The sequence below is a fragment of the Rhinopithecus bieti genome, unplaced genomic scaffold (genome assembly GCF_001698545.2).
Source record: "Rhinopithecus bieti isolate Rb0 unplaced genomic scaffold, ASM169854v2 scaffold_32081, whole genome shotgun sequence".
Taxonomy (NCBI): Eukaryota; Metazoa; Chordata; class Mammalia; order Primates; family Cercopithecidae; genus Rhinopithecus; species Rhinopithecus bieti.
This window is the reverse complement of record NW_016814436.1, coordinates 2,938,108-2,950,851: the sequence shown is the minus strand read 5'-3', so window position 1 is coordinate 2,950,851 and position 12,744 is coordinate 2,938,108. Positions and strand designations below refer to the sequence as shown.

The 12,744-nt window shown below is 43.6% G+C and overlaps 1 protein-coding gene across 1 annotated transcript in view; it reads left to right on the top strand.

The window, feature by feature from the left end:
• TANGO6 (transport and golgi organization 6 homolog) overlaps nucleotides 1–12,744 on the top strand; it is a 277,961-nt gene that overhangs the window by 29,064 nt on the left and 236,153 nt on the right. Inside the window, exons 5-7 of the mRNA XM_017850742.1 lie at nucleotides 5,675–5,811; nucleotides 8,977–9,139; nucleotides 12,333–12,415. Coding sequence (XP_017706231.1) covers nucleotides 5,675–5,811; nucleotides 8,977–9,139; nucleotides 12,333–12,415 — 383 coding nt within the window. The remainder of the gene's footprint in view (nucleotides 1–5,674; nucleotides 5,812–8,976; nucleotides 9,140–12,332; nucleotides 12,416–12,744) is intronic.

The window sequence follows — 12,744 nt, the reverse complement described above, 5'->3', positions numbered from 1 at the left end:
AAAAAAAAAAAAAAAAAAAAAAAAAAAGAAAGAAAGAGAACATGATCAAATCTGCAGTTTAGAAATATCTATCTGGAGGTATTGTGAAGAATGGATTGGGTAAAAGCAGAAGCAGGGAGATCAGTTAAAAGGCAGACATCTGAGGAATCACAGAGGCTTGGATTAATGCAGTGGCCGTGGAAATGGAGAGAAACAAATGGGTTTGAGAGATATTTAAGGAGGAGAGTTGCCAAAACTTAATGAAGGGCTGGATATGTGGGGAAGAAGGAAGAGAGCTAGAAGAATAAATCTTGACTTCATTTCTGGCATAATGTACCTTGGTCCTATCAGACAAAAGTGAGGTCAGTGTGGTTGGCAGACATTGGTAGATTTGGTCTAGAGTGGCTATAATATTACCTTCCCTCAGTTCTCCCCACAGTGGCTTCTAGGGCCAATGAAATGAGAAATGGTCAGTTACCCATAAGAAGTTGTCCCCTAGAAACAGGTCTTTGCACCTTCCTTTTCCAAGAAGAGTTAGATCTCACTTAAGGGCATGCAGATTTGAGAGCTGCTATAAGAAAATCAGAACCCTCTTTTCCTATGAGTTCCCCCAACTTGTGCATGTATATATTTGTTGTTATCTATTTATACCTTTTTCTTTCCCAAAATGGTTTGAGGCAGGTTTATATTGACCTGCATATTTGCCATTTCTGGTGGTCTTTATTTCTTTACATAGATCAAAATTTCAGTGCAAATTTCCTTCTGCCTGAACTTTACTTACCATTTCTTACAGTGTAGGTCTACTGGCAATGAATTTTGTTTTGTTTTGTTTTAAGACAGAGTTTCGCTCTTGTTGCCCACGATCTCGGTTCACTGCAACCTCCGCCTCCTGGGTTCAAGAGATTCTCCTGCTGCAGCCTCCCAAGTAGCTGGGATTACAGGTGGCTGCCACCAAGCCCGGCTAATTTTTTTTTTGGCCTGGCTAACTTTTTGTATTTTTAGTAGAGACAGGGTTTCACCATGTTGGCCAGCCTGGTCTTGAACTCCTGACCTCAGGTGATCCACCTGTCTTGGCCTACAGGCACACAGCACCACACCTGGCTAATTTTTGTGTTTTTAGTAGAGACAGGGTTTTGCCATGTAGGCCAGCCTGGTCTTGAACTCCTGACCTCAGGTGATCCACCTGCCTTGGCCTCCCAAAGTGCTGGGATTACAGGTGTGAGCCACCGCACCCAGCCTGGTAATTAATTTTCTAGCTTTTGTTTGTCTCAAAAAGTCTACTTCATCTTCCTTTTTGAAAGATATTTTTTATTGGGTATATAATTCTAGGTTGACATTTATTTTTTCTTTTAGTACTTTTAAGATATTCCATTGTCTTCTGGCTTGGGTCATTTCTGACGGGAAGTCTGCTATCATTCTTATCTTTGTTCCTCTGTAAATGATATACTGTTTTTCCCTCTGGCTGCTTTTAAGATTTTCTCTTATGGCTGATTTTAGAAATTTGATTATGATGTACCTTGGTGTGGTGTTGGTTTCTTTATGTTTTTTTCTGCTTTTTGGAGCTGTGGGTTTATAGTGTTGGCCATATTTGGAAATTTCTCAGACATTATCTTCAAATATTTTTCTCTGTACTCCCCTTAGATCTCTCTTTCTGAGATTTGAATTACACCAAATATTATGTTTAATGTTGTCCTGCAAATTACTAATGCTCTTTTTGTGTGTGTGTCTTTTTTTCTCGATGTCTTTTGATTTTTCTCTTTAAAAATTTTTTTTTCCCAGAGACAGGGTCTTGCTCTGTCTCCCAGGCTGGAGTGCAACGGCATGATCTTGGCTCACTGCAATTTCTGCCTCCCAGGTTCAAACAATTCTTGTGCCTCAGCCTTCTGAGCAACTGGGATTACAGGCATGCACCACCACACCCAGGTAATTTTTGTATTTTTAGTAGGGACAGGGTTTCGCCATATTGCCCAGGCAGGTCTTGGACTCCTGGTCTCAAGTGAGCCACCCACCTTGGCCTCCCAAAGTGCTGAGACTACAGGCATGAACCACTGTGCCTGACCAACGACAAATTTTAATGGTTGTCTTAATGGGCCGGGTGCAGTGGCTCACGCCTGAAATTCCAGCACTTTAGGAGGCCGACGTGGGCAGATCACGAGGTCAGGAGTTTGAGACCAGCCTGGCCAACATAGTGAAACCCTGCCTCTACTAAAAATACAGAAAATTAGCTGGGTGTGGTGGTGCGTGCCTGTAGTCCCAGCTACTCGGGAGGCTGAGGCAGAAGAATCACTTGAACCCGGGAGGAGGAGGTTGCAGTGAGCTGAGATCACACCACTTCACTCTATCCTGGGTGACAGAGTAAGACTGTCTCAAAAAAAAAAAAGTAAATAAAGTTGTCTTAATGGTCTTGTCTTCTAATTCTGTTATCTCTGTTATTTCTGTTTTTTGGGGTCTGTTCTATTGATTTTTTCTTTCTTTTTTTTTGAGACAGAGTCTTGCTCTGTCACCCAGGCTGGAGTGCAGTGGCACAATCTTTGCTCACTGCAATCTCCACCTCCCAGGTTCAAGAGATTCTCCTGCCTCAGCCTCCCAAGTAGCTGGGACTACGGGTATGCATCCTCATGCCCAGCTAATTTTTGTATTTTTAGTAGAGACAGCGTTTCACCATGTTGGCCAGGCTGGTCTCGAACTCCTGACCTCAGGTGATCCGCCCGCCTTGGACTCCCAAAGTGCTGGGATTACAGACATGAGCCACCGCCCACAGCCTGTTCTGTTGATTTTTTTCTTCTAATTATAAGCCATATTGTTTTCCTTCTTTGCATGCCTGGTAATTTTTTTTTTTTTAAGATGTTATTCACATACCATAGAAGTCACTTTTTATTTTTTATTTATTTATTTTTTTGAGACGGAGTCTCACTCTGTCGCCCAAGTTGGAGTGCAGTGACGCAATCTCAGCTCACTGCCATCTCCCAGGCTGGAGTGCAGTGGCGCCATCTCGGCTCACTACAACTTCTGCCTCCTGCGTTCAAGAGATTCTCTTGCCTCAGCTTCCCGAGTAGCTGGGACTGCAGGTGCAATGCACCACACCCAGCTAATTTTTAAAAAAATTTTTAGTAGAGATGGGGTTTCACCATGTTGGCCAGGCTGGTCTTGAACCCCTGACCTCAGGTGATCCACCTGCCTCGGCCTCCCAAAGTGCTGTGATTACAGGAGTGAACCACCGCACCTGGCCAGAAGTCACTTTTTTTTTTTAAAAGAGTACAGTTTGGTGGTGTTTAGTATATTCACAGAGTTGTGCAATCATCACCAATATCTATTTCCAGAACATTTTTATCAACCCTCCGCCCATATCCCCCCAAAGAAGCCCTCATGCTCACTAGCAATCACCACTCCTCATTCTCCCCTCCTCTCAGACTCTGGTAAATACTAGTTCACTTCCTGGTCTCTCTGGATTTACCCGTATTGGCATTACATACAATATATGGTCTTTGTGTCTAGCTTCCTTTACTTCACATAATGTTTTTGAGGTTTATTCATGTTGTTTGTCTGTTCGTTTGTTTTTGAGATGGAGTTTTGCTCTTGTTACCCAGGCTGTAGTGCAATGGTGTGATCTCAGCTTACCACAGCCTCCTTCTCCCAGGTTCAAGTGATTCTCTTGCCTCAGCCTCCCAAGTAGCTGGGATTACAGGCACGTGTCATCACACCTGGCTAATTTTTGTATTTTTAGTAGAGGCGGGGTTTCACCATGTTGGCCGGGCTGGTCTCAAACTCCTGACCTCAGGTGATCCACCTGCCTCGGCTTCCCAAAGTGCTGGTGTGAGCCACCGCACCCAGCCAAGGTCTAGTCGTGTTATAACATGAATGAATCAGTCCTCCATAAACATTATTCCTTTTTATGACTGAATAATATTTCCTCATATGGATATGCCTGGTAATTTTGACTGGATGCTGAATTTTGACTGGATGCTGAACATTTTTTTTTTTTTTTGAGGCGGAGTCTCTCTCTGTCACCCAGGCTGGAGTGCAGTGGCTGGATCTCGGCTCACTGCAAACTCCGCCTCCCAGGTTCACGCCATTCTCCTGCCTCAGCCTCCCGAGTAGCTGGGACTACAGGCGCCCACCACCTCGTCCGGCTAGTTTTTTGTATTTTTTTAGTAGAGACGGGGTTTCACTGTGTTAGCCAGGATGGTCTCGATCTCCTGACCTCGTGATTCGCCCATCTCGGCCTCCCAAAGTGCTGGGATTACAGGCTTGAGCCACCGCGCCCAGCCGAACATTTTTATTTTACATTGCTGAGTGCCAGATTTTTATATTCCTTGGTTGGACTTTGTTCTGGAATGCAATTAAGTTACTTGTAATTAGTTTAGTCCATTTGATCCTGGCTTTTCAGCTGTGTTAGTGTGGTTCTACAGCAACCTTTAAGGTAATTTAACCCCTTGTTGTATTATACTAAGTGTATTGTACTAAGTGTAACAATACAGATTGTACTAAGACAATACACTTCTGAGAATTCTAGTTGTTGCCCTGTGTATTAGGAGATCCTCCCAGGCTGGCTAATGGGAACACAACTATTCCCAGCCTTTATGAACCATGGGGGTTGTTCCCCCCTACTCCTTTCTGTTGGTTATTGCCCCAGGCTTTGGTATTTTCCTCACACACACACATATCATACTCTACCAAAGACCTGAGAGAGGACCCTTTTGCAGATCTTTGGAACTCTATGTGTAACTTCCTCCTCTCTGAAAATTCCAGCTGCGTTGGCCTCCCTGAACTCTGAACTATGTTTCTTCCACTCACCAAGATGCCAGGCTTCATTTGGGCTGCTCTTGCTATCGCCTGAAAACTCTCTCCAGGCAGTGAACAAGGGCAGTCGTCAAGCTCAGTTTGTTTGCTTCCCTTCTCTCAGGGATCAGTGTCCCGGGCTGCTTGTTGTGCATTGTCTGGAAACCATTGTTTATATATTTTGTCCAATTTTATAATTGCTTAAGATGGTAAAGTAATTCTGGTCCCTGTTACTCTACAGCTGTGGCTTAAGACAGTTTAAATGAAATGATACGTGCAAGGAGACAGAATAATAATAATAGTAATAAACATGGTGGATTCCATGTTATATGAATAATATATTCCAGTTATATGAATAATATCATTATAGTGACTAAGTGCTAGTTTTTCTCTGAATTTCCCAGAAACTAGCATCAAAAGGAAAGTACAGGCTGGGTACGGTAGCTCATGCCTGTTATCACACCACTTTGGAGGCCGAGGTGGGCAGATCACCTGAGGTCAGAATTCGAGACCAGCCTGGTCAACATGGCAAAACCCCATCTCTACTAAAAATAGAAAGAAATTACCTGGGCATGGTGGTGTATGCCTGTAATCCCAGCTACTCGGGAGGCTGAGGCAAGAGAATCTCTTGAACCTGGGAGGCAGAAGTTGCAGTGAGCTGAGATCATGCCACTGCATTCCAGCCTGGACAACAGAGCAAGACTTTGTCTCAAAAATATAATAATAATACATAAATATGAAATAAAAAACATAAAAAGGAAAGTATAGAAGGGTAGATTATCTTATAGAAAAAAATAAACTATTTTCAATAGAGAAGATAAATGCATTTTACCCCAAATTTCAAGACAAATTGGTTACATGGGACCTTCTGTGGGGATTTGCTGGGAGCTGCTGACATCTCTGTCCACTGTGCCAGCAGGGGCAGCTGGTGGAAGTGATGCTGAGGCGATGGCTGCTGACTGGAAGAAGTGTGACCTGATCGCAAAGATTTTGGCCTCTTGTCCCCAGCAGTCTCTTTCACCAGAGAGTTACTACAGGGACATCTGCCCCCAGGTACATCATTTTGTTTCTGTTGACCATTTGAGGATTATCAGCTTATGTACAGAAAGAGGACTTTTAATGTTCCTCTAGTATTGAGATAAAAGCAGCATAATATTTAAGTTTATTGTTTAGTGAGGAGCCTTCTTAATAAATGAATAAAGCCGGGCGCGNTGGCTCCCACCCTGAGCAGCTCATCACAGGCAAGGAAGACGCTGCCAGTAACTATGCCTGAAGGCACTACACCATTGGCCAGGAGATCACTGACCTCGTTTTGGACCAAATTTGCATGGTTCTCCAGGGCTTCTTGGTTTTCCACAGCTCTGGTGAAGGAATTGTTTCTGGGTTCACCTCCCTGCTCATGGAACAACTCCCAGTTGGTGATGGCAAGAAGTCCAAGCTGGAGTTCTCCATTAACTCAGCACCCCAGGTTTCCACAGCTGTAGTTGAGTCCTACAACTCCATCCTCACCACCCAGTGAGGACATGACTGCCCTTGAGAAGGATTATAAGGAGGTTGGTGTGGATCCTGTTGAAGGAGAAGGTGCGGAAGAAAGAGAGGAATACTAAAGTAAAAATGTCACAAAGGTGCTGCTTTTACAGGGAAGCTTATTCTGTTTTAACATTGAAAAGTTGTGGTCTGATCAGTTAATTTGTATGTAGCAGTGTATGCTCTAATATACAATTACTGACCTATGCTTTAAAACATGACTGCTTTTGCAGACCCAAACTGTCCATTTCTGTGATGGGTTTTGAATAAAATATTCCCTGTCTTTAAAAATAATAATAATAGGCCGGGCGCAGTGGCTGAAGCCTGTAATCCCAGCACTTTGGGAGGCCGAGACAGATGGATCACGAGGTCAGGAGATCGAGACCATCCTGGCTAACACGGTGAAACCCCGTCTCTACTAAAAAATACAAAATCTAGCCGGGCGAGGTGGCAGGCGCCTGTAGTCCCAGCTACTCCGGAGGCTGAGGCAGGAGAATGGCGTAAACCCCGGAGGCGGAGCTTGCAGTGAGCTGAGATCCGGCCACTGCACTCCAGCCCCGGCGACAGAGCGAGACTCCGTCTCAAAAAAAACAAAAAAAAAACAAACAAAAAAATAAATAAATAAATGAATAAAAACCCGTAGAAGAGACCGACCTAATTGTTCAGTTTAAGAATGGCGAGGCCAGGCGCAGTGGCTCACACCTGTAATCCCAGCACTTTGGGAGGCCGAGGTGGGCGGATCACCTGAGATCGGGAGTTCGAGACTAGCCTGACCAACATGGAGAAACCCTGTCTCTACTTAAAAAAATGCAGCATTAACTGGGTGTGGTGGCACATGCCTGTAATCCCAGCTACTTGAGAGGCTGAGGCAGGAGAATTGCTTGAACCCAGGAGGTGGAGGTTGCTGTGAGCCGAGATTGAGCCATTACACTCCAGCCTGGGCGACAAGAGTGAAACTCTGTCTCAAAAAAGAAAAAAAAAAGAATGCCTTACCACTATTGAATGACTGGCCCAGCTCACTCTCAGAGCTAGAATACGAAACTCAGGTTTCATCTTGTTCATTATCTTTTCTCTCTATGTGTTTTTAATTAGTTTTTAAAGGTAGATATTAAATAAACAAGGTAAATTAACATGGCAAACAATTTAAAAAGCATATAAGAGTAAACCAAAAACTAAGTCTCCCATTCCTGTTCTGCAGTCCTTCAGAGGTAGTCACTGCTATGAATTTCTTTCCAGAGATATTCTGTGTGTTATGCATATACCATCATATGTGTATATGTTAATGTATGTGTATATTAACGTGTATGTGCATACACACTTACATTAACATATACACATGAGGGTAAAATTAATGCTAATTCTTTTTTTTTTTTTTGAGACAGAGTTTCGCTCTTGTTGCCCAGGCTGGAGTGTAATGGCGAGTTTTCGGCTCACCACAACCTCCGCCTCCCGGGTTCAAGCAATTCTCCTGCCTCAGCCTCCTGAGTAGCTGGGATTACAGGCATGCGCCACCAGGCCTGGCTAATTTTGTATTTTTAGTAGAGATGGGGTTTCTCCATGTTGGCCAGGCTGGTCTCGAACTCCCGACCTCAGGTGATCCACCCGCCTCGGCATCCCAAAGTGCTGGGATTATAGGCATGAGCCACCACAGAAGGCCAGTGCTAATTTTTATCTAAATGATAGCATGCAGCATGCCCTCTTTCATTTTGCTTTTTTTCATTGATAGCGTACTTTGGCCAGGCACAATGGCTCACTCCTGTAATCCCAGCAGTTTGGGAGGCTAAGGCAGGCAGATCACTTGAGGTCAGGAGTTCGAGACCAGCCTGGCCAACATGGAGAAACCCCGTCTCTACTAAAAATACAAAAATTAGCCAGGCATGGTGGTGCACGCCTGTAGTCCTAGCTACTCAGGAAGCTGAGGATAGAGAATCGCTTGAACCCTGGAGGCAGATGGTGCAGTGAGCCGAGTTCACACCAATGCACTCCAGCCTGGGTGACAGAGCGAGATTCTATCTAAAAAGAAAGAAAAAAAAAAATAGTGTACCTTGGAGATCATTTCATTCATTTTCATGGGTACATGATATTTCATCATATTAATGTACTATAATTTATTACAGTACATTGCTATTGATGGACATTTGAGTTCTTTCCATTCTTTTTCTATTACAAATTACACTACAGTTAATATCCCTAAGTCTTTGTACATAACTACCAGTATTACCATAGGAAAAATTCCTAGAATTGAAATTATTGGTTCAAAGGTTTTATGCATTTAAATTTTGATTGATATGCTTTATGTACCTATTTTCCAACATTTTACCCACACAATGTGTTACAAAGTTTTGATCTTTCCTAATCTGATACATGAAAATGTGGAAGGAGTTTTCTTAATTAATACTCCCTATGCGTGTGCCTAAAATGAGCCTGTATTTTATAAATTTGATAAAATAATAAAAACACTGCAAGTATGAGGGATGGGCAAAACAAATTTTAATTAAAATAAAACACTGCCTGTTCAGCTCTCTTACCCTTTGATCCTGGGTATGTTAAATTAAGAAAAGAATTCTGTTGAATCATTGTTATTGAAGTGAGTTTATTTTTTTTGGCTTAAAAAATTCATGCTTTTTCTTTTTAGTTAATGTCATATTCCTTGCAAAAAACTGGTATTTACTTCTTGTAATTTTTTTGTAGGTTCTGGATTTATTTCACTTTCAGGATAAATTGACAGCACGACAATTTCAGAGAGTTGCCACCACTACCTTTATAACTTTGTCAAGAGAACGCCCACAATTGGCAGCAAAGTATTTGCTCCAGCCAGTGTTAGCTCCTCTTCATCGATGTTTGAGTACAGCAGGTAAAGGAGGAAGTGTGGTGGTTGGGTGTGCCTCTAAAGGACCTTCTTCAGTATTTTATGTTTAAATGATTTAAATCTGTGTTATTTCAGTGTCTTTAGTTTTCCTTCCCCTCCCCGCAACTTGTTATTTTGAGAAATTCACTTACAAGTTTCAAGAAGAGTATACTGGGCCCGGGACGGTGGCTCACGCCTATAATCCCAGCACTTTGGGAGGCCGAGGTGGGCGGATCACGAGGTCAGGAGATAGAGACCACGGTGAAACCCCATCTCTACTAAAAATACAGAAACTTAGCCTGTAGTCCCAGCTACTCGGGAGGCTGAGGCAGGAGAATGGCGTGAACCCGGGAGGCGGAGCTTGTAGTGAGCCGAGATCCCGCAACTGCACTCCAGTCTGGGCGACAGAGGGAGACTCCGTCTCAAAAAAAAAAAAAAAAAAAAAAACCACCTAGACTGAATAACTTTACATTTTGGCCACATTTGTTTTATCTTTCTCTCTTTCTGCACATATAAACATATCTTTTCTGAAGCATTTGAGAGTTAGTTGCAGACATCACAACACTTCACCCCTAATAAATAATTCAGTATGCATCTCCAAAGAAAAATGTCAGTCTCCTACATAACCTCAATGCAATGACCACACCCAGGAAATTTAACATTTATACAATATGCTGTGATATAATATATAAATTCCATTCAAACTTCTCTAATTTTTTCAATAATTTCTTTTAGAGCTATTTTTTTAAAATCCAAAGTTCAATCAAGAATCATGGCTGGGCATGGTGGCTAATGCTTGTAAGCTCAGCACTTTGGGAGGCTTAGGCGGGCAGATTGCTTGAGCCCAGGAGTTCGAGACCACTTGGGCAACATGGCAAAACCCCATCTTAACCAAAAAACAATGTAAAAATTAGCCAGGCATGGTGGCAAGCACCTGTAGCCCCAGCTACTTGGGAGGCTGAGGTGGGAGGATCGCTTGAGCCTGGGAGATTGAGGCTGCAGTGAGCCATAATCACGCCTCTGCACTTTAGCCTGGGCGACAGAGTGTGACCCTTGCTCAAAAAAAAAAAAAAAAATACATATATATATAAAATAAAACTATGGAGGCCGGGCGCGGTGGCTCAAGCCTGTAATCCCAGCACTTTGGGAGGCTGAGACGGGCGGATCACGAGGTCAGGAGATCGAGACCATCCTGGCTAACACGGTGAAACCCCGTCTCTACTAAAATACAAAACTAGCCGGGCGAGGTGGCGGGCGCCTGTAGTCCCAGCTACTCGGGAGGCTGAGGCAGGAGAATGGCGTAAACCCGGGAGGCGGAACTTGCAGTGAGCTGAAATCCGGCCACTGCACTCCAGTCTGGGCGACAGAGCGAGACTCTGCCTCAAAAAATATATAAAAAAATAAAATAAAACTATGTCTAAATAAATAGAAAGACATTGTAAAACTTAAAAAACTTTTAAAAAATTTTGTTTTTTATAGAGTTGGGGTCTTCCTATATTGTCCAGGCTGGTCTGGAACTCCTGGACTCAAGTGATCTTCCTGCTTGAGCCTCCAAAAGTGCTGGGATTGCTGAGGCGGGAGGATCGCTTGAGCCCAGGAGTTTGCGACCAGGCTGGGTAACATAATGAGAACCTGTCTTTAAAAAACATTTTAAAATTAGGTGGGCGTGTTGGTGCACGCCTGTATTCCCAGCTGCTCAGGAAGCAGGTAGGAGGATCACTTGAGCCCAGGAGGTTGAGGCTTCAGTGAGCCATGATTGCACAGTTCCACTCCAAAACCTGGGTTATAGAGCAAGACCCTGTCTCAAATAAATAAAATAAAATGTAACTATTTTAAAACTTTTGAAGGGAAATTTTAAAACACGTGCTATAGAGATTATATAATGAATTCCTATGTACCTATGGCCTAGATACAACTATTAACTGCCATTTTCTTTCTTTTTTTTTTTTTGAGATGGAGTCTCGCTCTGTCACCCAGGCTGGAGTGCGGTGGCGCGGTCTCAGCTCACTGCAACTCCGCCTTCCAGGTTTACACTATTCTCCTCCCTTAGCCTCCCGAGTAGCTGGGATTACAGGCGCCCGCCACCACGCCCAGCTAAATTTTTTTTGTTGTTTGTTTGTTTGTTTTGAGACAGAGTCTTGCTCTGTCACCCAGGCTGGAGTATAGTGGTATAATCTCAGCTCACTGCAACCTCCGCCTCCCAGGTTCAAGCGATTCTCCTGCCTCAACCTCCTGAGTAACTGGGATTACAGGCACAGGCCACCATGCCCAGTTTATTTTTGTATTTTTGTTAGAGATGGGGTTTCACCATGTTGGTCAGTCTGGTCTCGAACTCCTGACCTCATGATCCGCCCACCTCGGCCTCCCAAAGTGCTGGGATTACAGGCGTGAGCCACTGCACCCAGCCTAATTTTTTGTATTTTTAGTAGAGGCAGATTTTCTCTGTGTTAGCAAGGATGGTCTCGATCTCCTGACCTTGTGATCTACCCACCTCGGCCTCCCAAAGTGCTGGGATCACAGGCGTGAGCCACCGCACCTGGCCAACGCTGCCATTTTCATTTATCCAATCCCCAATTTTTATTCAATTAAGTTTAAAATGTAAATTCTTTTTTTTTTTTTTTTTTTTGAGACAGAGTCTCACTCTGTTGCCCAGGCTTGAGTGCAGTGGCACAATGTCGACTCACTGCAACCTCTGCCTCCTGGGTTCAAGTGATTCTCCTGCCTCAGCCTCCCGAGTAGCTGGGACTACAGGCCTGCGCCACCACATCTGGCTAACTTTTGATATTTTTAGTAGAGACCGGGTTTCACCATATTGGCCAGGCTGGTCTCGAACTCCTGACTTTGTGATCCGCTCGCCTCAGCCTCCCAAAGTACTAGGATTACAGGCCTGAGCCACAGTGCCTGGCCTAAGATGAAAATTCTAAGTGAGAATGTGTTATAGGTTAATTGGCAATGTTGGTGTTTTTTCTTAGTGATATGTAAAATAACAATGCATGTTTATAATCACTGGCATCATATATTCTATGAAATGTGTATGAAGAGTATATTGTTCAATGGTAACCATGTCAATTTTCTGATCTTAGCTGTTACTTACTGAGCCATCTTTTTAGTAAAACTTTCTTCCTTAGCTTTAGTATGTTCTATTCAGTGAGGCACTAAATATGGCTAATTTTGTGTTTTGTTTTGTTTTGTTTTCTAGAGATTCCAGAGAGTGACATGATACCAGGAACTATTTTGGTGACAGAAGAAGAACTTAGTAGATGCATTGAGGATGTGTTTAAGGTTGGTAATCTGAGCCACTGATGTTTTTATTGACTTCTTATTTAAAATTTTTTTTTTGCCGGGCGCGGTGGCTCAAGCCTGTAATCCCAGCACTTTGGGAGGCTGAGACGGGCGGATCACGAGGTCAGGAGATCGAGACCATCCTGGCTAACATGGTGAAACCCCGTCTCTACAAAAAAATACAAAAAACTAGCCGGGCGAGGTGGCGGGCGTCTATAGTCCCAGCTACTCAGGAGGCTGAGGCAGAAGAATGGCGTAAACCCAGGAGGCGGAGCTTGCAGTGAGCTGAGATCCGGCCACCACTGCACTCTAGCCTGGGCGACAGCTCG